This window comes from Petaurus breviceps, unplaced genomic scaffold (genome assembly GCF_028583685.1).
Source record: "Petaurus breviceps papuanus isolate PSGF00001 unplaced genomic scaffold, PetGlider_PUasm1.0 90919, whole genome shotgun sequence".
NCBI classification, from domain to species: Eukaryota; Metazoa; Chordata; class Mammalia; order Diprotodontia; family Petauridae; genus Petaurus; species Petaurus breviceps.
This window is the reverse complement of record NW_027187378.1, coordinates 38,247,998-38,272,761: the sequence shown is the minus strand read 5'-3', so window position 1 is coordinate 38,272,761 and position 24,764 is coordinate 38,247,998. Positions and strand designations below refer to the sequence as shown.

The 24,764-nt window shown below is 37.2% G+C and overlaps 1 protein-coding gene across 2 annotated transcripts in view; it reads right to left on the bottom strand.

The window, feature by feature from the left end:
• The window catches only part of ZMAT4 (zinc finger matrin-type 4), a 725,479-nt gene that overhangs the window by 507,620 nt on the left and 193,095 nt on the right, over nucleotides 1-24,764 (bottom strand). For both annotated transcript variants that reach the window (XM_069075846.1, XM_069075847.1), the window contains exon 4: nucleotides 13,568-13,657. In XM_069075846.1, the coding sequence (XP_068931947.1) occupies nucleotides 13,568-13,657 (90 nt within the window). The remainder of the gene's footprint in view (nucleotides 1-13,567; nucleotides 13,658-24,764) is intronic.

Sequence of the window (24,764 nt, the reverse complement as noted above, 5' to 3'; positions counted from 1 at the left end):
CATCCCTCTATCCATTATATCCTGCTGCCTCTTCACACTGTCAATACACTATATAATAATTAATATTCCTGCCTCAGACTCTATTACCTGCTGCCAAATTCCCCTGACACTCTGCCCACTGGCTGGGACCTCTGCCTATTGTCTAGTCCCACACTTCTTTGTTGCCAACTACCCACTTGCCTGGATATTTTCCTATTGCCTATTGCTGGCATATCTCCTGATCACCTGCTTTGTCCCAGTGGAACTAACTGTCTGGCCTCCAGATCCAGGTCATTACCAGCCTGACCTGCCCAAGAGCCAACTAAGCCCCAATTGTGATAATGATTACGTTTTGGGCAAGAATTTCTATCTGCCAAAGTATTTTTTCCATTAAAAATGACAATCTAGAAGGGGCTAGAAAGACTTTTGAATGTAATATAACTACAAAATGAAGACAGAATCATACAGGATTCAAGAATGCAATAGAGAGTCTTTAGACATTGACTAATTAGAAAAGGAACAGTAAAAGAGATTAGAAGGATTCAAGAAGATGAAAAAAGAAAGAATATGGGTTACTCTTGATGAAAGCAAGGAATTTAAGTGATTCAACCTAATTGAGAATTGAAGAAAAATGCCTCCTGGGTAATCAATATGTACAAGGGCCTCCACCAAGATAACTGTCACTGTGCTGACCCCAGAGCTTCCTAGATGAATTTGTCAAGTCTGAATTGTAATGTCACCTTCTTTCTGCAGGCCATAGTTTCACCATATTCAGAACAAAAGAATAACTTTTTTTTTCAAATTTGATCATTTTATGATTTGGATTTATCATGTTCCTCTCTTTTTCAACAATCTATAGTGATTCTCTATTGCCTACATCTTTAAATCCAAAATCCTCTGCCTTGCTTCACCTTATTTGCACAAGATTATTGCTTCCTATTAATCTTTAACATATTATCATTACTTCATCCAGGCCAAAGTAATTATCTTAGTACTATACTATGTTCAATTTATTCAAAAGGTTGCTTATGCTGCTTCCCTAGGTTGAAATTATCTCCTCCCTTTTGTTCCCTCCCCCTTTCTAAGTCCCACCCTGTATCCAAGACTCATCTTCTTCAGAAAATCTGGTGGAGTGCAAAGAACACTGGATTAGAACTCAAAATATATTTTTTTGAATTTCAATTGTTATTTTCAATTTGTGTGGAATTAAATAAGACCCTTCCCTTCTTTGGATGCCAGTTTCTCAACATGTAAAATAAGGATTATTTGAAAAGATATCTAAGACCTAGTTCTAATCAGAAAGTCCCTTTTCTGCCCTACCCATCCTCAGAGTAACCTTTCCCTTCTCTGGGCTCCTATTGAATTCTTAGTCAACATCAACTGTCTTATGTCCATTACACAGTTTTCTCCCCAAATACATGGTTTTTGTTGTTCAGCCCTTTCTGTAGTGTCTGACTCTGTGTGACCATATTTGGGGTTTTCTTGACAAATATACTACAATGGTTTGTTATTTCCTTCTCCAGCTCATTTTACAGATGGGGAAACTGAGGCAAACTCAGTGACTTGCCTAGGGTTACTGGGCAATATTAAGTCATGTCTCTCTGACTCCAGGACCAGAGTTCTATCTACTGCACTACCTACCTACCCTCAGATATATCATAATTTCCTGAGGACAAGACCTAAACCTACTCCATCAATATGATAAAATACATAGTCTAGTGCTGGGTACACAGTAGTTGCCAATTAAATGAATGTACTGACTAGTTATCCAGAGAGCTAAGGATAAGTACAGGAATACCTTGAAAGTGAGACTGTTTACTTCTTGATGGATTTAGACTCCAGGTTGATGGATTATGCTGACATTTCCAAGCTATTAGGTCTCACTGGTTGGTAATATTATCAGTTGCCTTAAGCAACTGAGAACAAAAGGAATTAAGGAGTGAAGCAGTTTAGTTTTGATGATAGTAAAGAAACCTGAGAGATTTTGCAGGTCAAAATGTCAATGCAGGTTGTAACAAGTACTACAGAGTTAAAACAAATAACTGACAGGCCCTATTTGGGGTTCTCTTGGCAAAGATACTAAAATGGAGAGAGGAGGGGTGGCTAAGTGGCACAGTGAATAGAGCACCAGCCTTGGAGTCAGGAGGACCTGAGTTCAAATCAGACATCAGACACTTAACACACACATACAAAAACTAGCCGTGTGACCTTGTGCAAGTCACTGAACCCCAATTGCCTTCCAAAAAGCAAAAAAAAAATTAAAATTACAAAATAAAATTGAGGGGGCTGAATCAAGATGGCAGAGTAGAAACAAGACTTCTGCAGGGCTCCCGCTTCTACCTCCTCCAATTCACATAAAAAATGATTCTAAACAAACTTTGGAGCTACAGAACCCACAACATGACAGAGAGAATCTAACTTCCCCCTGAAGACAGTCTGGGAGGCTGGCAGGAAGAGGCCAGTGAAGCACTCTGGGAGCTGAGTTCAGGCCCAAGCGAGCCCATGGTTTTAGCCTCAGGATGGCCACAACCAGTCACTGGCTAGAGGGACTTCAGATCACCAAGAGCTGTGGCAGTTTCCAGAATTATCAACCCATAGATGCTGAGGACAAGGTGAGAGGTCAGTGCAGTGTGAACTTTGGGACCTGGGAGTTCAGGAATATGGTCCAGCCTTTGCCCCCTTAGGAGAAGCAGCTGAGGCATTGTGGCCACACAGCAGCCACCAAGTAGCTGCTTCAGAGTTCTTGGCCTGCAGATTGTAAGGGGACCAAGCAACCAGTCTGAAGGGAAATTGCTCTTGCTTTAACCTGCTCAGATCTGGATTGCATTCTAGGGTGGAGGTCCTGTGGTACATGATCAGTTTGCTAGAGCATATGGAGGCTTCAGAGAGGGCAACAAACTAATAGCTCCAGCATCTGCAAATACCCCAGCAATTGGGACAAAGCTCCCATCTCTGGTAGCAGAGTTCTAGTATGACAAAAGCTCAAAAGTCAAGTAATGGTGTGGCAACATGAGCAATCAAAGGAAGCAAAGCAAGCAGAGCAATCTAACATTAGACTCCTATTTTGGGGACAAAAAGGATCAAAACATGGAACAGGAGGAAGACAGAAAAGTCATAACTCCTACATCAAAAGCTTCCAAGAGAAATATGAGCTGGTTACAGGCCATAGAGGACCTTAAGAAGGATTTTGAAAACCAAATAAGAGAAGTGGAAGAAAAACTGGAAAGAGAAATGAGAATGATGCATGAAAATTATGAAATGAGAGTCAACAACCTGACTGAAGAAAATAGCACCTTAAAAAATAGACTAACTCAAATGGCAAAAGAGGCTCAAAAAGACAATGAGGAGAAAAAAGTCTTAAAAAGCCGAATTTGCCAGATGGAAAAAGAATCTCAAAAGCTCATTGAAGGGAATCATTCCTTTAGAATTAGATTGGAGCAAATGGAAGCTAGTGACTTTATGAGAAATCAAGATACTATTAAAAAGATCCAAATAAATGGAAAAAATAGAAGGCAATGTGAAATATCTCATTGGCAAAACCAATGACCTAGAAAATAAATGCAGGAGAGATTATTTTAAAATTATTGGACTACCTGAAAGTCATGATCAAAAGAAGAACCTAGAAATCATACTTCAAGAAATTCTCAAGTAAAATTGCCCTGATGTTTTAGAACTAGAGGGCAAAATAGAGGTTGAAAGAATCCACTGATGATCTCCTGAAAAAGATCCCAAAAAGAAAACTCCTAGGAATATTATAGTTAGGTTCTGGAATTCCCAGATCAAGGAGAAAATATTGCAAGCAGCCAGGAGGAAACAATTTCAATATTGTGGAAACACAATCAGGATAATACAGGATCTGGCAGCTTCTACACTGAGGGATCGAAGGGCTTGGAATATGATGCTCCAGAGGTCAAAGGAGCTGGAATTTAAACCAAGAATCACCTACCCAGCAAAACTAAGTATCATGTTTCAGGGGAAAATATTCAATGATATAGAGGACTTTCAAGCATTCTTGATGAAAAAAACCAGAGTTGAATAGAAAACTTGACACTCAGATACAAGAAGCAAAAGAAGCGTGAGAAGGTAAACGGGGAAAAGAAATCATAAGGAACTTATCAAAGTTGAACTATTTATATTCCTATATGGAAAATTGATAATTGTAGTTTGTGAAACTTTTTTCAGCATGAGAATAGTTGAAAGGAATTTAAATGTGTGTGTAAAAGTATACATATATATATATGTCTATATAGGAGGGTATATGGGTGTATGAATACATATGTGAGTGTGTGTGTGTATATGTGTACAGGTATATATAGAGGGCACAGGACCAATTGAAGAGGAAGGGATGATACTTAAAAGGTGAAATTAAGAGCTGAGAGAGGAATATTATGAAAGGAGATGGGGAGAGACAGAATGGGGTATATTATCTCAAATAGAAGAGGCAAGGGAAAACCATTACAATGGAGGGGAAGAACAGGAAGACAAAAGGGAATGAGTCAACCTTATTCTCATTGAATTTGGCTTAGGGAGGGAATGACATACACACTAAATAGGGTATCTCACCCTACAGGAGAGTAGGGGGGAAGGGGATGAGAGGGAGGATGATGGAAGAGAGGGCAGGCTGGGGGGGGAGGGAAGTTGGAAGTACCCACTTTTGAAAAGGGATAGGATCAAAGTAGAGAATAGAACAAGTGGTTGGTGGGATAGGATGGAGGGAAATATCGTCAGTTTTTCACAATATATCCACTATGGACATGTTTTGCATAGCTACACATGTACAACCTATATTGAATTGCTTATTTTCCCAGTAAGGGTGGGTGATGAGGGAAGAAGGGAAAGAATCTGGAATTAAAAGTTTTAAAATCAAATGTTTAAATATATATACATATATATATATAATTATTATTATTATTTTACATGTAACTGGGAAATAAGATATATAGGCACTGGGGCATAGAAATCCACCTTGTCCTACTGGAAAGTTGGAGGGGTGATGGGGGAAGATATGGGAAAGAGCAGACTGGAGGAGGGGATATTCAGTGGGATCACTGTTTGGGGGTGGTGGCTAGGGGAAAAGTGGTTGAGAAAATTTATAACTCAAAATCTTGTGGATATAAACTAAAAAATAAAAAAGAGAGAAAAAAAATAAAACAAAATGGAGAAAGGAAACCGTTCTCTTGGTTCCTTAAGTAACAGCAATGGATTCTTACTCTTTACTTCAAGGATTATATAGATGGGTTTTTTTTTTTTTTGCTTTTTGGAGGGCAGCTGGGGTTAAGTGACTTGCCCAAAGTTACACGGCTAGTAATTGTGTCAAGTGTCTGCGGCAGGATTTTAACTCAGGTCCTCCTGACTCCAGGGCTGGTGATCTATTCACTGTGCCACCTAGCCGCCCCTATTTTTAGAGACTCTTTTTTTTAAACAATTGAGGTTAAGTAACTTGCTCAAGGTTACATGGCCAGATGTTTCTGGGTGGGTGCTAAGTATCTGAGCCCATATTCAATCCCAGGTCTCCTGACTCTGGGGCCGGTGCTCTTACTCACTGAGTCACCTGGCCACCCCTTTATTTAGATGTCTTAAAGAATGAATCTCCCAGGGACCTTGTAATGCCTATTAATTGACTTTGCCAGCCTGGGTAACCTATTTAACTGCTCTGATCCCCCAACTTCCTTGTCAACATACTACCACATTATTATAGATTGGATGATTGAACTGAAACAAGCAGAGAATAAAACAAATACACCTGTGTTGATGTGTAAAATGAGGAGGGTGAGTAGTTATTACTAGATGGCCTTTAAGACATCCCCCAGATCTGAAAATGTCTTATTCTATGTTTATCTCATCAACTCTTGAGATTTAATATTCTCTTTGTCAATGGGATATAAAATATTTATACACCTTTTAGTTTTCCCTTATATCCAGAGAAGAAAATGAGAGGAAAGTATGTGAAGAAAAACAAAGAAGATAGTCCGATAAAATATGCAGATGATGGCAAGGAATGTGGCAAAATGAGTCAAAAGCCAAAAATGGAAAAGAAAAATATACAAAGAGAGTTACAGAGACAAAGACACAGAAATGAATAAAGCCAAAATCAAAGACCACACCACCAGCAACATCTAATCAGCATGGCTGATGACAATGGGATACCTGGGGTGCTATGGGTCATAGACACTTGATTTAAAAAAATCAGCAAGTCCATTTCTACTCAGCAGAAGTTACATCTTCCTCACCCTACAATCAGGTCTGCAGACAGAGAACATAGACAGAGGTTCTAGATTTGGAGAAGAACTTGTTGTTCAGTTGTTTTGGTTGCATCAGGCTCTTCATGAACCCATCTGGGGTTTCCTTGGCAAAGATACTGGAGTGGTTTGCCATTTCCTTCTCCAGCTTATTTCATAGATGAGAAAACTGACGCAAAGAGGGGTAAAGTGTTTTGCCCAGAGTCACACAGCTAACAAATATCTGAGGCCAAATTTGAGCTCAGGAAGTCCTTCTGAGTCTAGGCCTGGTGCTCTATCTACTGTACCACCTAGCTGCCCAGGAGAGGGCCTTAGTGAACAGCTATCTACTTCAATCATTTTCATTTCATGGATGAGGACTTCAAGGTCTAGGACAAAACAAACATTCTTTATCATTGTGTTCCCAGGAGTTCAGGAATGCCTGACAGGAAGAGTTCATCCATCTGTAAGTAGAGGTAAAAAATAAAATGAAAATAAAATAAAATAACCTGAGCTGTTTAGGTTGCTAAGAATAATGGGTACTGATGAGAACTGTCCCCAGGTAGGGGAAAGACGGGGAGAAAATTTGTAACTCAAAATCTTGTGGAAATGAATGATGTAAACTAAAAATAAAAATAAAATTCAATTAAAAAATAGATTCAGTCAAACGTTCAATTAAGAAACACTTATAAATAAATAAAGAAGAAGAAGAAAGAATTGTCCCCAGATTAGACTAATTAGTATTTTGTTAGCAAATGTTGCTCAAATGCTTCCCCTATCTCTGTTCTTTAGAGATGATGCCTAAAGAAAAAGATATTACTCTTTCAAACACTAAAATATAAATGGTGGTAAATAAAGACTGTAATAAAAGTGTTAGTTTTTATTTGTTATAAATTACCTTGCTTTTATAGAATTAAAGAAGTTTAGGGAAGGGGTCAATATCACATAAAGCAATAAATTGGGATAAAAATTGTGTCATTTCTATTTTCCCTCCCCTAACAAATACACTGACAGACTAAACTAGTTCTAGAATTCAGTTGTAAGTAGGAAGACAGGGATGAGTATTCAGGAGTTTTCCAGAATAGGGTTTCCCATTCCTCTTTACAGAATGGTACAGATATCTATTTTTCTGTGATACATTAGAAAGCAACATAGGAAAATATTTCTATCTATATGTCTGATAAGATTTTGATATCTGAAATACATAGACAATTAACAGATAGATAGAGACAGAGCTATATCTATATCCCAGAACCATTCCTCACTAGAGAAATTATCAAAATATAGAAATAGTTCTAAAACAAATTACAAAGTAGTAAAACAAAAATATTGAAAATACCCCAAATCACTAATAATGAGGAATTTTATTCAAAACAATTCTGAAGTTTCAGAGATTCAGCAAATTGGCAAGGATGATTGGAGATGGAAGTAGTTAATGTTAGTGAAAAGATAAGCACACTAATGCATTGTTTGTGGAGCTGTGAATTGGTATATTCACACTACCATTGTGGAAAATAATGTGGAGTTATGAAAATAAAGTGACTAAAATGACCATACCCTTTGAGTGAGAGACTTCACTACTTGGCATATATTCCAAGTTTATTATCAAAAGGAAAGAAAGGTTCCATATACACCAAAATATTTATAGCAGCACTTTTCATGGTAGCAAAGAACTGGAAACAAAGTGAAGGTCAATAAATTGGGGAGTAGCTAAACAAATGGTGGCACAAGAAGATAATGGAAAATTACTATTGCTGTTCCCAAACCCAAATCACTTGCCACCTGATTTGGAGCCCACCATGCAGCCCCTTTATATTTGCCTTTGTCTCTATCCTACACCTTGTAATATCTTGAAACAGCTTAAGGGGTATCTTGGGTATTGCCCAAGGCATAGTCCCCTAACCCTCTACTTCCTGAATTAGCATTCTGTATATCTTCATTATGGACAAGGATCAGTCCTGGGGTTATGGTACAAGTTTATCTAAAGTTTATCTTAATTAGAGATCACCCTGTACTCAGAACATGACTCTAGCCTGTCCCCATTACCCAATGTCCCTCCACCCTGTACTCAGAACATGACCCCTAGTCTGTACATCACCCTGTACCCTCCACCCTGTTCTGAGAGGGGCCCCCTTTCCAGGAAAAGTTGCACCCTTGTACCCTTGCACCATTTTCCCAAATTAGCCCTGATCTATAGATCTAACCAATGGCAATTCTTGGCTTCTGTGAATCACTGTTTATGCTAGTTCTCCTCCCCAGCTTTGATTATTGCAGTTTTAGCCTTTATAAGCAGTGTATATACCCCAATTCGAGGCTGCCTGATTTGAGTGTATACTTCAGGCAGTTGTGCGCTTACTCAATAAATCCACAGTTAAATTTACTTTGAACCCAGGTTTCAGCTTGCTCTTATTATCTGCACAACACTATGCTCTAAGAAACAATAAGTGTGATAAAAAGCATTGAAAGATTCACAAGAATTGATACAAAGTAAACTTTGCCAGGAAAACAAAATATACAATGATAAAAACAATGTAAATTGAAAAAAAAATAAAGAACACTAAATAAATTTAAATCTGTGAAATTATAACAAATAACTTATCATTGTTCAGTTGCTCAATTATGTCTGACTCTTCATGACCCCATGCACCATAGCACACCAAATCCTTCCACCCTCCTCTATCTCTCAAAATCTGTCCAAACACATATTCATTGTTTTGATGACACTATCTAGCCACCTCATCCTCTATGATTCCCTTTTCCTTTTGCCATAACAAATAAGCTTGCCCCCATACAAGAGATAAATTTTCCCCTGCCCCTCTTCCTAACTCTGTTCCTGAGACTTTCTCTGCCTTTCAGAACGATGACTCCTAGCTGGGTATCTTCATACCTTCATTCCTCCTCAATCCCAGTTCTAGTTTTATGTGTGCCATCTTACACCCACTAGAATGTAAGCTCCTTAAAGGCAAGGACTGAGTGAGAGAGATATGGAGGGAAAACCTAGGTAATATGAAAACAAAAGATATCAATAAAAACCAAGGGTTGGCTTTTTGTGTGTTTTCGTAAGAAAACAAGATGAACCGAATAGGACAAAGGAGTAGGATGCGCGACCACAGACTTAGGCAGCACATCAGCTTCCAGGCGCCCTAATTCCTACAACATTTTTTTTCGTACATCACATTGAAATGCTTCTTTGCGACTTCTCTGCATCGGTCCTAGTGCACCTTAACCTTTGTGGTTAAACAGAACATTTCTAATCCCTCTTCCTTAAGACAACCCTTCAAATACTTAAAGACAGCGAAAGGTTTATATTCTCTAAACATCCCAAATTTCTTGAAATATTCTCCGATGGCCTGGCTTTCTATGCTCTTACCAGCCTGGTGACCTTTGTCCTTCCTGTGAAGCTTTTAAGCTTCACATCCAGTCCTAGGTTTCAAATCCAAGAGCAATTTCCATGATTTTAAAAGTGAATTACTGTTAAGAGAATCCATTTCCAAAAGGCCACTTGCTGAAAGGCCATGAACCCTATTATTTTTTTACTTTCACAATGATGAAACATTGCAAGGGGCTCTTGAAGGAGATTGTGCAGTTTACACCACCCAGAGATCTTTGTGAAGAGACATGACAACTACTTAATAAATCACTCAAAATTCTACAGTTTTGAGAACTATAAAGCACTTTCTTCATGATGACTCCATCAGATTAGGTAAAACAAGTATTGTTCTCACCCAATCAATTAATAAGCATTTATTAAGTGCCCACTGCATTCCAGACACTGGGGATATAAAGACAAAAATGGAATAATTTCAGAAGGATCTTCCATTCTAATAGGAAGGACAGCAAGTACATATATAAGTATATACAGAATGAATATAAAGAGAATAAATACAAAGTAGTTTGGGAAAGAAGTCATTAGTAATTGGAAGCTATTGGGGAAGTGTCATGTAGAAAGCAGTATTCTGAACTGCATCTTGGTGGAAGGGAGGGGTTCTACAAGATTAAGTTAAGGAAGGAGTACATTTTATGTATCAGGGATGGCCAAGGCAATGGAAAGGCTGTGGAAAATGAGAAATAAAGTACAATGTGTGAGGGACAGAAGAAAAGTTTGGAAGGATCACACAGTGGAGAGGAAATAATGCAACATGAAGATGAAAAGTTACGTTGAGGTCAAGTTTTTGAATGCTACACAGGGCAATTTATATTTTTATCCCAGAAGTGAGGGAGGGGCACTGGCAAGAGAGTGACACAATCAGTTCTGCACCTGAGAAAAAATCCCATTGACAATTGTGTGGGAGACAAATTACAAAGGGGAAACATTTGAGACCTAGAGATCAATGAGGAGCCTTGTGCAATAATCTAGGTGAGCAGTGATGAAGGCCTGAAGTAAGGGGGTATCAGAGTGAGTTGAAAAAGTGGGTCAGATGCAAGAGATGGTGGGGTAGACACATACAGATTTGGTAAATAATTGGATATTTAGAGTGAAGGAGAGAAAAGAGTTAAAGATAACAACAAAGTTATGAATGTGATCAACCTTTTTCCTTAGAGAGAAAAAGGGAAGTCTAGAAGAGAGGAGGGTTAGAGAAAAAAGATAATGAATTCTGTTTTAGACATGTAAATTCTGAAATACCTAGTTTGAAATGTCTAATATGGGGAGGGCAAAGCCAAGATAGCAGAGCAACAGGAAGTACAGCTGAGCCCTCTAACACAACTCCACAAAGATCTGGAAGATGGACTAGACTGCGACCTTATTGGGAAATCTAAGAAAAACCAAAACAAAATGAACACAGTGAGTCATATTTCCCACCCTGGCTATCACAGGGGAAATGAGGGACCTGCAGACAGTGGGGATGAGAGCTGGACAGCAGGGTAGCACATGGAGTATTCCAGTATTCAGAAACTGAAAGGAGACCAAGGCTATGCACCAAGACAAAAAGAGGACCCAAACCTTTATAGATTTCAGAAAAGAAAAACAAAACAAAACACAACTGGACTAACTATAAATGAATGCCCAAAGTGGGAGGGGGGAACCTATGACAAGATAGATTTACAAGAAATTCTATTAAACATTTGAAAAAGAAATAATTGATTTCAATATTATATAAGCTGTTTAGGGAAAAAAATAGAAAAATAAAGATTTTCAACATTTTCCTTCCATGATACAAACATGGTCTTAATATCTAAACCATAGAGGGTCAAATAGAGAAAACTATAGACTCATATCCCTAATCAATATTGATTAAAAATTAATAAAAACATTAGCAAGGACTCTATAGCAATGTATCACAAAGATCATACTCTATGACCACAGATTTGATTTATGCCAGTAATACAGGATTATTTCAATATTTAGAAAACTATAGACATAATTGACAATATTAATACCATGAACAACAAAATCATATTATTATATCAAAGATACCCCAAAAAGCTTTTGACTAGATATAACACATATCTGTAAAAAAACAAACTAGAAAGCATAAGAATAAAAGGATATTTCCTTAATGTGATAAGTAGTGTATATCTAAAACCAAGCATCACAATTATTTGTTGTAGGAGATTAACTAGAGGTTTTATTTATGAGATTATGCATAAAGCAAAGATGTACATTTTTATCATTACTATTTGATATAGTCCTAGAACTTCTAGCTTTAACAATAAGACAAAAGAAGGAAATTGAGGGAATAAGGACAGTAAAAAAAAAGAAAAGAAACAAAATTATCTCTTTTTAGACAATATGATAATTTAGAGAACTCCAGAGAGTCAACTAAAAAATATAATTGAAATTATAATAATAGCTAACATTTATATCATGATTGAACCTTTGCAAAGCACTTTAAAAATAATTATCTCACTGAAACAATTTAAAACTTTAGCAAAATTGCAAGATATAAAATTAACTGACATAAATCATCAGCACTTCTGTATCTTATCAACAAAATTCACAAAGAAAGATAAAAAAGAAATTACATTTAAGATAACTATGGAAAATATAAAATATTTTAGAGTCTACATATTTTTAGATACAAAAAACTGGTAAAGAAATAGAAAGATTAATAATACCAAATATAGATACTCAACATATAGTAGCAGATGAACCTAGTAGCCTAATGATAAATTTGAAGATTCCAGTAACTGGGCAAGAATTCACTATTCAACAAAAACTGTTAGGAAAACTGGAAAGCAGACTGACAGAAACTAGGTATAGTTCAATATCTTACACCATATGCCATATACACTATACTAAGATAATTTCCAACTGGGTACTTGGCTTAGACACAAAAGGTGTCATCATAAACAGATTAGAAATGCAAGGAAGAAGTTATATGGAAGATCTATGGATAGAGGAAAAGTTTGTGCCCAAAGGTGACCACAATAGATAAAATGAACAATTTTGATTACATAAAATTTAAAAAAAATTTGTATAAATAAAATTAATGCAGTTAAAATTAGAAAAAAATCAGGTAAATAGGAAAAATAATCTTTTCATTGTTTGTTTCTCAGATCATCTCATTTTTAAAATAAGTAAAAATTATTCAAGTTTAGAACAGTAAGATCAGTTCTTCATTTGACAAATGGAGAATTGGTTAAAGGATATTAACATGCAGTTTTTAGCAGAAGAAATCCAAGCTAACAATAGGAAAATGAAAAAAATGTTCTAAATCACTAGCACAGAGAAATGCAGATTAAAACAATTCTGAGGTAACATCCCTTGCCCTTCAGATTGGCAAAGTAAAAAAAAATAATAAAATGATATATGCTATTGGGATTATGAAAACAGGTACATTTATGCACTGTTGGTGGAGCTGTGAACTAATACAGTCATTATGGAAAACAATTTGGAACTATGCCTTCCACCTCTGGTGAGCTTTGGTCCTTCTCTTGCCTGTCTGTTGCGTTGTATTCTGACTGTATTTTAACCCTTTATGTGTCTCAGATATTGCCTAGATCTCTTTATGGCCATGCTATCCTTTCTCTCCATTGCTCCCAGGGCCAATTCATCACAAGATCCAAGTCAGTGCTGATGTTTATTACTCTGTGAGTCCTACAAGAGCCAGGATTATATTTTAGTTAAATGCTGTAGCTCTCTCAGACCCCAAAATAATCTTCTGCATACAGTAGGTACTTCAAGAATGTATGTTGGCATTATACATTAAAGTGATGATGTGCTCTGGCAGGCAATAAAGGACCACGTATGTATGAAGTGTTCTTTATCGTGTTTAATGAAAAGTATTCCTACTTACTTAACATTTTGACTAATCTGAACATGGACTTCAATTAAGATGATAATTTAAAATATAAACGGTGATAAAAATGACAGTCAGAATATTAGGACAAGTCAGCAATAGAATCTTCTAGGTGCACTGTATACTCACATTTTCTGATCTCAGCTTCTTGGCTGGACATCCACCATCTATAGGGTGGAGCATGTAATAAAGTCGGACTTTGCTTGCATGTTTTCGACTCTGTGAAAGAAAATTGAAAACATACATGGGTGAAAAGGGGTTCCATAACCATGGCAAGATAAGAACAAAAATACCAGTGAACTGTGAAGAGTACAGGATTTGGAGTCAGAGGGTCTAGATTCAAGCCCTGGATCTGCTACTTGCTGTCTCTTATGACCTTGGTAAAATCACCTTTTGGCCTCGGTTTCCTTAACTGAAAAACGAAGGGGTCTAACTAGATGCCATCTAAAGTATCTTTAGTTTCACATTACACATGCTTTTCATTTCTTGTAAAGCACTTTTTTTTTTCCTTTTAGAGGGCAATTGGGGTTAAGTAACTTGTCCAAGCTTACGCGGCTAGTTGTGTGTGTGTGGGGGGGGGGGGGGGGTGTTAAGTGTCTGAGGCCGGAACCAAACTCGGGTCCTCCTGACTTCAGGGCCAGCGTTTTATTCACTGCACCACCTAGTTGCCCGTAAAGCACTTTATACACAGACACAGACACAGACACACACACACACACACACACACACACACACACACACACAAACAAACACATTCTTTCACCTGAGTGATACAGTGGTTAGAGCACTGGACTTGGAGTCAAGAAGACTTAAGTTCAAATCTAGCCTCAGATGTATAATCAGCTTACTTAGTTTTGAAACAGGGGATATTACTATAACATACCTTCTATGATTGTTGTCAGGATAAAATGAGATGATATTTGTAAAGCAATTTAAAAAATTTAAGGTGCTATACAAATTCCAGCTATTTATTAGTAGTGCTACTTAGTACAATGCTGGCACAGAAAAGGCACTTAAGAGCTATTTATTGATTTATCATTAATATTTTACATTCATAACAAGCCCATGAGGTAGGTAGTATGGAGAGTATTGGTCCAGCTTGACAAGAAGAAACCACAAGTGGTTAACTGATTTGTAAAGAATCACACAAACATTATAATTTCAGAGTTAGAAAACTGAAACAATGCGGAAAGTTGAAAGTTACTGAGATGTTTTTCCACTGGAAAAGAAAAGGTTGGACATAGGGGAAGGAAATTTGTTATCATCTGCTCTGAAATGACAAGAAATTGCTGCATAAAAAAAAGATAACCAATAGTAGTTAAATATCAGCCCCCACCTCATGGTCCCTCTTAGAGTTTCCCAACCATCAAATTGGGAGCTGTCTTCTAGGAATTGCTTTCTTATGAAAGATACCATTCCCTCCAGGGCCTTAGGGTAGAAAGAATACTAAATTTGGAGTCAAGATACCAGAGTTTGCAACCCAGTTTTAACATGAGTTCTATGTTCTTGGGGAAGCCACTGTTGCTTTGAGCTTTAGTATTTTATCTGGAATCATCATAGAACAACACTTCTTATACTAACTAGCTCATAGGGTTATTGGAAGGAAAATGCTTTGTAAATTTTAAAACCCTATACAAATGTAACATTATTATTTTTACTTGTCCTCAGTAGCAATATATTGGAGAGGCAATGGGGAAATGCAATTTCAGGTACATGGAGAAGATACAGAGTCAAATTATGTCCTTCTTAGGAAATATGTAATCCAAGATCTATTGTTCCCTCTATACAACCCCTTGAGCTCAAACCTGTCTCTGTCTAGTAATAATAGCTGGTATTTATGTAGCAATTTCCACTTTGCAAAGGGCAAGACTTACCTTATCTCATTTGAGCTTCACAAAAACTAGAGTAACTATTATCTTCATTTTGTAGATGAGAAAACTGAGGTTAAGAGAAGTTATCTTATTTGAGTATAGTCACATAGCTAGTGTCAGAGATGCTATATGATGATACCCATTCCAAATCTAGAAGTCTGTAATTTAGGAGGGAACTTTCCCAAAGAATTCTCCCTGAGAAAGTTCTTCACTCACTTCCCTGAGAGCCAGTCATAAATCCAGTCCAGTCCCAGAGGCCAAATAGATCTGCACCTTTTTCATCAGAGAAGCAAAAGCCATGAAAGATCCAAGAAAAAAAGGTAAATTAATCCACCCTTGGAAACAACCCCAACAGTGTGACCAAGAAAACAAAACCAGACCTACCGGCTTTGGAGTCAGAGGAACAGGGATTAACTCCTACCACTATCATGTGCTTACCTGTGTGATCATGGAATTCATTTGAGTTCATGGGACCTCAGCTCACTCATACATAAAATGAGGGTTTGAGCTAGATGGTCTCAAGGGTGCCTTCCAAGCTCTCAATCTATGATTCTATGATCAAGCCAACCAAATAATTAGTGATTATAAAGGATGGGTTTATGCTAACCCACATATCATGTAGAGTTTCATTGTACAAACTGAGACTTCTGCAACTATAGGAATTTTCCTCTCCATAGAATTTAAAGAATTTTTTTTTTGGTAGAGACCATAGTGGCCATCTATGCCAGCACTCACTTTTCAGATAAGAATAAATCTCAGATATTTGCCCAAGAACATAGAATTAGTCAGTGGGAGAAATAGACCCAATCCAGGTCTCCTTTCCAGTACAGCATTCTTTACCCTACAGTGAAATACCATATAAAATTAACCACATGCCTTATGCAATTTTCTGTACTTCTAGATCAACTGAAAGAACTTCAGACTTTTACGAGGAAATTAGATCTGTAACCATTTTGGCTAAGTTTGGAGATCTCTTCATACTGTACTGGTGCCAACCCCTAAAAAGGAGCTATGCAACAGAGGAGATGCTATTCAAGAAGGGATGCTTAATCATTTTTAAAAAGTCAGGTTCTCTTAATCCTGTATCCTAGAAATCATTAAAGATTTCCTCATGACTCTACACATGTGTGTATGGAAAGGGTTTCAACAGTCAGTGATTCCAACTCAGAGTTAACTGAGAATTCCCTCTTCAACAATTCCAATTATTAAAATAATAGACATTTATTTATATGTTTAAGTTTTCTCTTGGATTTTTCTCATGTCCTTTCCAAGACAGCCATCCTTAATAACAAAGAACTTTTTAAACAAAAAAAATATTTTCAAGGAGGAAGAAAAGAAAAACAAATTCCCAAGACTGATCAACAGTTTGAAATTATCTGATTTGACAGCTCTGATAAGTAGTCACCTAGTCTTCATTTGAATACTTCTAGTGATGAATTCACTGTCCACTAAGGAAGCTCATTCCACTAAAGATTGCTCAAATCAACTAAAAAGAAACTAGTTTAAACAATTGAAAACTTCAGCAAAATTGAAGGATATAAAATAAGCCCACATACGTTACAGCAATTCTATATACTACCAACAAAAGCCAGCAACAAGAGAAAGATAAACTCCATTTAAAATAACTTTGGGGGGTGGGGAGGATAGGTGGCGCAGTGAATACAGCACTGGCCCTGGAGTCAGGAGGACCTGAGTTCAAATCCAACCTCAGACACTTAACACAAAACTAGCCTGTGACCTTGGGCAAGTCACTTAACACCCATTGCCCTACCTTCCCCCCTCCAAAAAAAAGCAAAATAAAATAAAATAAATGCAGACAGTATAAAATACTTGGGAGTTTACCTGCCAAGGCAAATCCAGGGATTATATCAACACAATTATGAAACACTTTTCACACAAATAAAGACAAATCTAAACACCTGGAGGAATAATAACTGTTCATGAGTAGGCTGAGTCAACATAATAAAAATGATAATTCTACCTAAGTTAATTTACCTACTCAGTTCCATACCTGTCAGACTATCAAAGATTATTTTATAGAGCTGGAATAAATGGTGACAAAATTCATCTGGAAAAACTAAAAGTCAAGAATACCAAAGGAATCAGTGCAAAAATATGAAGGAAGGTGGCCTAGTCATTCAAAATTTTAAACTATATTGCAGAATGGTAATTATCAAAACAACCTGGTACTGGCTAAGAAATGGAATGATAGACCAGTGCAATAGATTAGGTACACAAGATATAATATTAAATTACCACAGTAATCTAATGTTTGATAAACCTATAGAATCAAGCTTTTGGGGTAAGAACTCAACATCTGTTAACAATGACTGGGAAAACTGGAAATAAGTTTGACAGAAACTAGGTATAGACCAATATCACTTATTGTATACCAAAATGAGGTCAAAATGAATGTTATTTAGACATAAAGGGTGATATTATAAGTAAATTAGAGAAGAACGGAAAAATAGACTTGTAAGTTCTATAGATAAGAGAGAAGTTTATGGTCAAACAAGAGATAGAGAGGATCATGGGAAGTAAGATGGATAATTTTGATTACCTGAAATTAAAAACATTTTGTGGAAACAAAAGTAATGTAGCCAAAATTAGAAGAAAAACAGAAACCTGGGAGAAAAAAATTGCAACAAGTTTTGCTGATAAAGGATTCATTCCTCAAATGTATAGAGAACTGTGCCAAATTCTAAAAAAAAAACGACCTATTCCCCAATTGATACTCAAAGGATGTAAACAGGCAATTTTCAGAAGAATTAAAGGCTATCAATAGTCACATAAAATGTTCTAAATTACTACTGAATAAAGAAATGAAAATTAAAAAAAATATGAGATATCACCTCACACCTATTGGAGTGGCTAACATGACAGAAAAGAGAAATTACATATAGTGGAGGAGATGTGGGAAAATTGGGACACTAACGCACTGTTGGTGAAGTTGTGAATTAATCCAACCATTTTAAAGAACAATTTGTAACAAAGTTCAAAGGGCAATAAAATTATGCATACCCTTTAACCCAGAAATATTACCACTAGGTCTGTATCCAAAATAGATCAAATATGAGGGGAAAGAACCTCTTTGAACAAAAATATTTTTAGGAACTCTTTTGTGGTGTCAAAGAACTGGAAACCTAGGGAATTCCCACAAATTGGGGAATGGCTAAAGAAGTTGTGGTATGTGATTGTGATTGAATACTATTGTGCTGAAAGAAATGATGAGCAGGTGGATTTCAGAAAAACCTGGGAAGACTTATAGGATCTCATGCAAAGGGAAGTGAGCAGAACCAGGAAAATACTGTACACAGTAACAGCAATATTGTAAAGATGATCAATTGTGAAAGAATTAGCTACTGTGATCAAGACAATGGTACCAGGCTATTGCAAAGGGCCTATGATGAAAAATGGTATACACCTCCAGAGAGAGAATAGGTGAACTTTGAGGGCAGATTAAATCACACTTTTAAAAAATTTCTTGATTATTTTACTTGATTTTTGCAATATGGCTAAGATAAAAATATGTTTTGCATAACCTCACATGCATAATCAAAATTGAAGTGCTTGCTTTCTCAAAAAATGGGGGAGGGAAAAGGAGGAAGATAATTGGGGACCAAAATGTTTTTTAAATTGTCAAAAAAAAAGTAATTCAAAAATACTTAATGGACTAAAAACAATTTTTTGAAAAAAGAAAAAAAAGAGTGCTCTAATTGTTTTCAAATTGTTTTTCCTTATGAAAAGGAAAAACTGCCCTTAGTTGTAACCTATGACAACAACACAAAAATAATCCTATTCTAGCCCATGACATACTTGAAGACTTTATTACATCCCCTCTAAATCCTCTTTCCCCCTAACTAAACATCACCCATTTCCTTCCCCATATCCTTTTACGATTTGTTCTCCAGTCTCTTCATCATCTGGATCATTCTTCCTTTGGATGAACTCCACTTGTCAGTGTCTCTTCTAAAATACAGTACAAAGGCATGCATATAATACTGAACATGTGGCCTAACCAGCCCCAAGCACAGCAGGACTATGACCTATGTCATTATGGATAACACTTTGTTTCTATTAATGAAGCTTAAAGTTGCATTAGCTCCTTTGGCTGTTATGCCACATTGATGATTCATGTTGCTTAGCCGTGGGCAGGGTGCCCACACACAGGAGTGTTGGTGCCTACCTTCATCTAATTTCATTCTGGGAAAGAATCATAAACCTTGGATCCAGGAGAAAAAGTCTTCTCATCTCCAAATACCAAAGTGAGTACCTAAGTTTCTATCAACTACTCTAAAATATGGAGCAAATGATGTATGAAATTCTCTTCCTATTCTAAAACTTTTGATCTTATGATTTACTGCCTATGATTACTCAGAAGTTACACGTGGAAAAGGAGACCTTTCCCATAGATTCTTCCATTGGCCTCAGTGAAGCTCACCTCTACCAAAAGATGCTGCTGAACAGAGTTAGGAGGCACCTGGCTCTGAATCCTGAAACTAACACTTAACGACATGACCATGAACAAGCAAGACATTTCAGCTCTCTGACATTCCATTCCCTTCCTTGTAAAAGTGGAGATGACAATTACTTTAGTATTTATCTCACAGGGTTCCTCTTGCAAATTTTAAAGTACAACATAATTGTAGACTTCTGTAATCACTATTATAATTAATAGGAAAATTCAGACTTAAAAAGCCACTATTTGAATAGTGGCAAGGATCACTGGATCTCAGAGACAGGAACCATGGTCAATGCTGTCTTTATACAGTTTTGTAGCATGTAGTATGCACTTTGGGTGGCCTTCCTTTATCGGAATCTTTCATTATATGAAATTTGCCTCTCTAAAAGAAGAATTTTGAAAGAATTATAACAGCTAACAATAATGCAGTACTTACTATTTTGTAAGACACTGTGTGAAGTGTTTTAAAATTATTATGTCATTTTTTATGATGGAAAATGCTATCCATATCCAGAGGAAGAACTGTTGAATCTGAAGGCAGAACGAAGCAGACTGTTTTCTCTCTTTTGTTTTTTTTTCTTTCTTGTGACTTTTCCCTTTTGTTCTCATACTTCTTTCACAACATAACTACAGTGGAAATATGTTTAATATGATTGTACATGTATAGTCTATATCAGATTGCATGCTCTCTTGGGAATGGAGGAGAGGGAGGGGGAAAATGTGGAACTCAAAATCTTAAAAAAGGAAATTTAAAAACTAAAAAATAAACAAATGAATGATTATTATGACATTTAAACATGAGAGGTAAGAGCTATTATTATACTCATTTTACAGATGAAGAAACTGGAGCTTACAGAGGATGAGTTACTTGCCTAGGGGTACATAGTTACTAAGTGTCTGAAGTGAATTTGAACTTAAGTCTTCCTGAGTCCATAATCTGTGCTCTATCCATTTTGCTGAAACAATGTTATTGATGAATATCGATTGAAATATTTTTGGGGGGCCGGGGGAAGAGTGGAGGCAAGTCAATCAGGGTTAAGTGACTTGCCCAAGGTCATTCAGCTAGTAAGGGTCAAGTGACTGAGGCCAGATTTGAACTTAGATCTTCCTTACTCCAAGGCCAGTGCTCTATTCATTGTGCCACCTAGCTTCCCCAACTGAAATATTTTAAACATAATTTGTCTCTTTGACATGAGTCCATTTCCCCTAGTTTTGTGCTCAGAGGCTGAGCAAAAGAAATTCAAACTCTCCTCCAAAGGATAGTCCTTAACATACCTGAAGATACAATTATCATGTCTCTCCTTTCCTAAGTTTTTCTTCTCTAAACTAAGCATCCTCAGTTCCTCAACCAAGTAAACGCCCCTCACTGACTTGGTCTCCCCTTTCTGGATATTCATCAATGTCTACAAAATGTGCTTTCTAGACCTGAACACAAAACTCCAGATGAAGTCTAGCCCCATCGAAGTCATTCGTTTTTACATAAAAATAAATACATGCATAATTTGGCTGGAGGGGGACCAGTGGGAAAAGAGGAAGAAATCACTCAATAAACAAAAACCCTAGAATTACAAACATGCCTCAACTACCAATATCTTTAGTCACTAATGGATTCACAGCAGTTTTGATCATTTCTTTCCCTATGCTTTTCAGTTAATGAGTTGCTGGTTTTGTCAAACAATGAATAAATCACTGGGCAGGCTTTGCCTTTGATTGAGAGCACCCTTTTACCAAGGAACATAATTTGGTAAAAAGTGAAACGTGAAGAAAAGATCTTTGTCTGCTAAGGAGACCACATTATAGGACTTCCGTATCATTAAAGCTCAGTTCACTGTGAATGCACAGTGGTGAGCTGATAAGTGATATAAAGGACCATGACATGACATCCAGTTTGGATCAGAAGACTCAGGGCAGCCCTGTTTTAGACTATATCTATTGTTCTGCTTTAGGGTAACCATTGTAGGCTACCTATGTATGTCCTTCTGACCTGTGACTATCCCACAAAGGATTCAATGGGCTGTGGCTGCACATTTTCAAATGATTGGTTTTGGTGAAGTGCCATCATGAAATCCAATTTCTACAGAGCTTTATACTTTACCAAGAGCCTTCTTCATGACTGCCCTGAAATATATGTACTCACATATGATTATCCGCAGTCCATAAAGAAGGAAACAAGTTAATGAAAGGGCAACGACTTGCTCATAATCACACTAATTAGTAAGTGATAGAGCAAGCATTTGAATCCAGATCTTCTCCCTCTGAGTCCAAGGCTCCTTCCACCGCATTCTAGTACCTCTGGAATCTGTATTTTAATTAACTGTATCCATGGAAAATAAGATAGATACAAAGAACTATAACTAGTCATTTTTGTGCTTGGATTAAGTACCACAGCATTCTCCCAGGGCAACCAGGAACAAGTATGCCCTCTGGTGGGGGTAGACAGGGCATCATCCTGTTAAGGTTGGGAGTGAGGGGAAGGACAGAACAGGATCAATAGATAACTCTGGAACATTTTTACAATGCAAGGCTACTCAGAAACCACAGCTTGGGGGTGTTATTTAAGACCACCTCAGTCTGCCATTTGGTAACTTTCCACTTTAGGTAATTATTCTTGCCAAATATTCTAAGCTCTATTGTTTCTATGCTACTGAGGGATGCAAGTGACTGTTAGCTCCCTCTAAATTTGGGGCCCAGAAGCAAAGCCCTAGTCATCCTGTCCTACTCATTACCCTATATATAAAAAGTCTAGGAACGACTGTTCCTATTTGTACTGGCTTAATATTGTCAGTATTATAAGCTTGCATATTATAGGATGTTTATAAAAGGTACATATAGATGGAGGAACACAGTGGAGATTATACACTAGAGATGAGGGTGATGACACATTTTTTTTCATTTTATGCTCAAAACAATATTGTGAAATAGGGGCTTCCAATGGTATTATTCTTGCTTTACACAAGAACTTAAGTCACCTGCTCATCTTCATATAGCTACAAAAGTCATCGATGGGATCTGACCCATATCTTTCCTGATAACAAATCTAGTTAGTGTTTTGGCTACCTCTTTACCCATTTCTTGGGCTACAGGCAAATACTGCTTGGGATTTGGGGGCAATGTTGTATAACAGTAACATCGCTCAGACATCAAACCAGCTTTATCTTTGGTATATTCACAATGTAGTATGTGGGAGGAAATTGTCACATGAGGCTCAAAAGAGGATTTCAGTGGCTTAGATATAGGGACTGGTATTCTGTGGTGTTTCACCCCTCCCCCTTCATTTTGCTTTGTCCAGAATGCTCACTCTCATGTAGCAAAAGGCAGGCTCTGCTGCTATTGTCCACATCCAGGAGGTGTATTGGTGGGTCCCTAACTAGGTCTTATGCTTCTGAAAAACCTGAGTACAAAAGGCATCAAGAAAAAAATTTGTGCAAAGAGGATTTATGTGCTACAAGTTCAATCTAGAGCTGCCTGTTTGAACCTGAATAGCTGGGTTCAATCCTCCTTCTCTTGGCAACTGGTACCAGAACATTAAAAATTGTAGCTTGGGGAAGCAAACGTCAAAAACATTCACCATTGTTTTCTATAGTTTTCTAAGAATCCCATATGTAGACTGATAAACACATGTACATGTGTGTACATTTCTTGCAAATCACAAGGATCCACATGACTTATCTCTAAATTTAGTGGGTATTATTAATATGGTCTTAGGTCAAGATCCTTCAAATTTCACATTCCTGACTTATTTTGGCCTAAGTTTATATCACAACCTGTTTTTCCTAGTCAATATTCAGAAACAGCTTCTCAGATCCTGCCCCATGACTTCACTGATGATGGTGAAAGTGTGACTTCAGGGCCTCAGGAATCACCCAATCTACCAGTCAGTCCCAGCAATACCCAGTTAGCAGTAAACCCTAGAAAGTATCATGAGTGACTGATACAATCTCTATTCCTGCTTTGTTTGGGAGATGTGAGGGTTATGGGAAGCCAGTAAACATCAATGGCTTGATGTATGGATTAGACAGTCCTTGAAACAACTCTGGGCCACATTTTCTTAGTTGAAGGATTTTAGAAATTGTTCCCCACTTTCACACTACTACCACCAAGACATATACATTTCCAGATATTATCAGCTAGAACCATCCTTGTGGTCTAAAAGTGAAAGACAAAAACCATAAAGAATGGGGGGGGGGGGAACCTTCAATGTCTGCCAACTGGGGAAGACAGAAAACAGCAAGAACCAATTTGCTTTGTGGTCATTATCTCTACTTTATTTTGTTCCTCTGTGTCCCTCTTCCCCCCACCCCATGTTCTTGAATTCTGAGGTAACAGAAATAAGTTGCTATGATTAGAGTATTGCTATTGCTCATCCTTCCTTCATGAAGAGGACCAATGACATTAGGAGGATGATGTCTTGATTTGCAAATGAATTGGATTTAGGTGAGGCAGAACTGTGCAGAGTCATCAGTCTCACTTTTTCCTCCAGAGTTATTGAGGTCCTCCAGTGGCAACACATAAGGTCAGAATGACTGGTGAAGGCCCTGGATGCAGTGGGCGACCTTGGCCTTTTTGACCTAAGATCAGGTCTCAGTTTGTCTGGGGCAACACCAGTTCAGTAATTAAAGGCTAGGTGAGAGTGTAAGTTAAAGTTCTATGACAATTAGTCATGTTCTCATTTTATGATAGCCCCTGAATTTGGGGTACCAAGCATTCCAAGAAGAGAGGACAGTTCAGGAGCAGAAAATGTCCTTCTTCCATGGGTACCAGTGAAACAAATAGGCTGTCTATCCATCATCCTTCACTCTCTCTGCATGACCACCTCACCTCCTTAACTAGTCATATATCTGTTTGTTGATAAATTTTAGAGTATTTAATGTGTGCCATTTATCATTGTTAAAACATTGCAACCTATTTTAGCCCACTATATATAGATAGGAAGATAGATAGATAGATAGATAGATAGATAGATAGATAGATAGATAGATAGATAGATAGATAG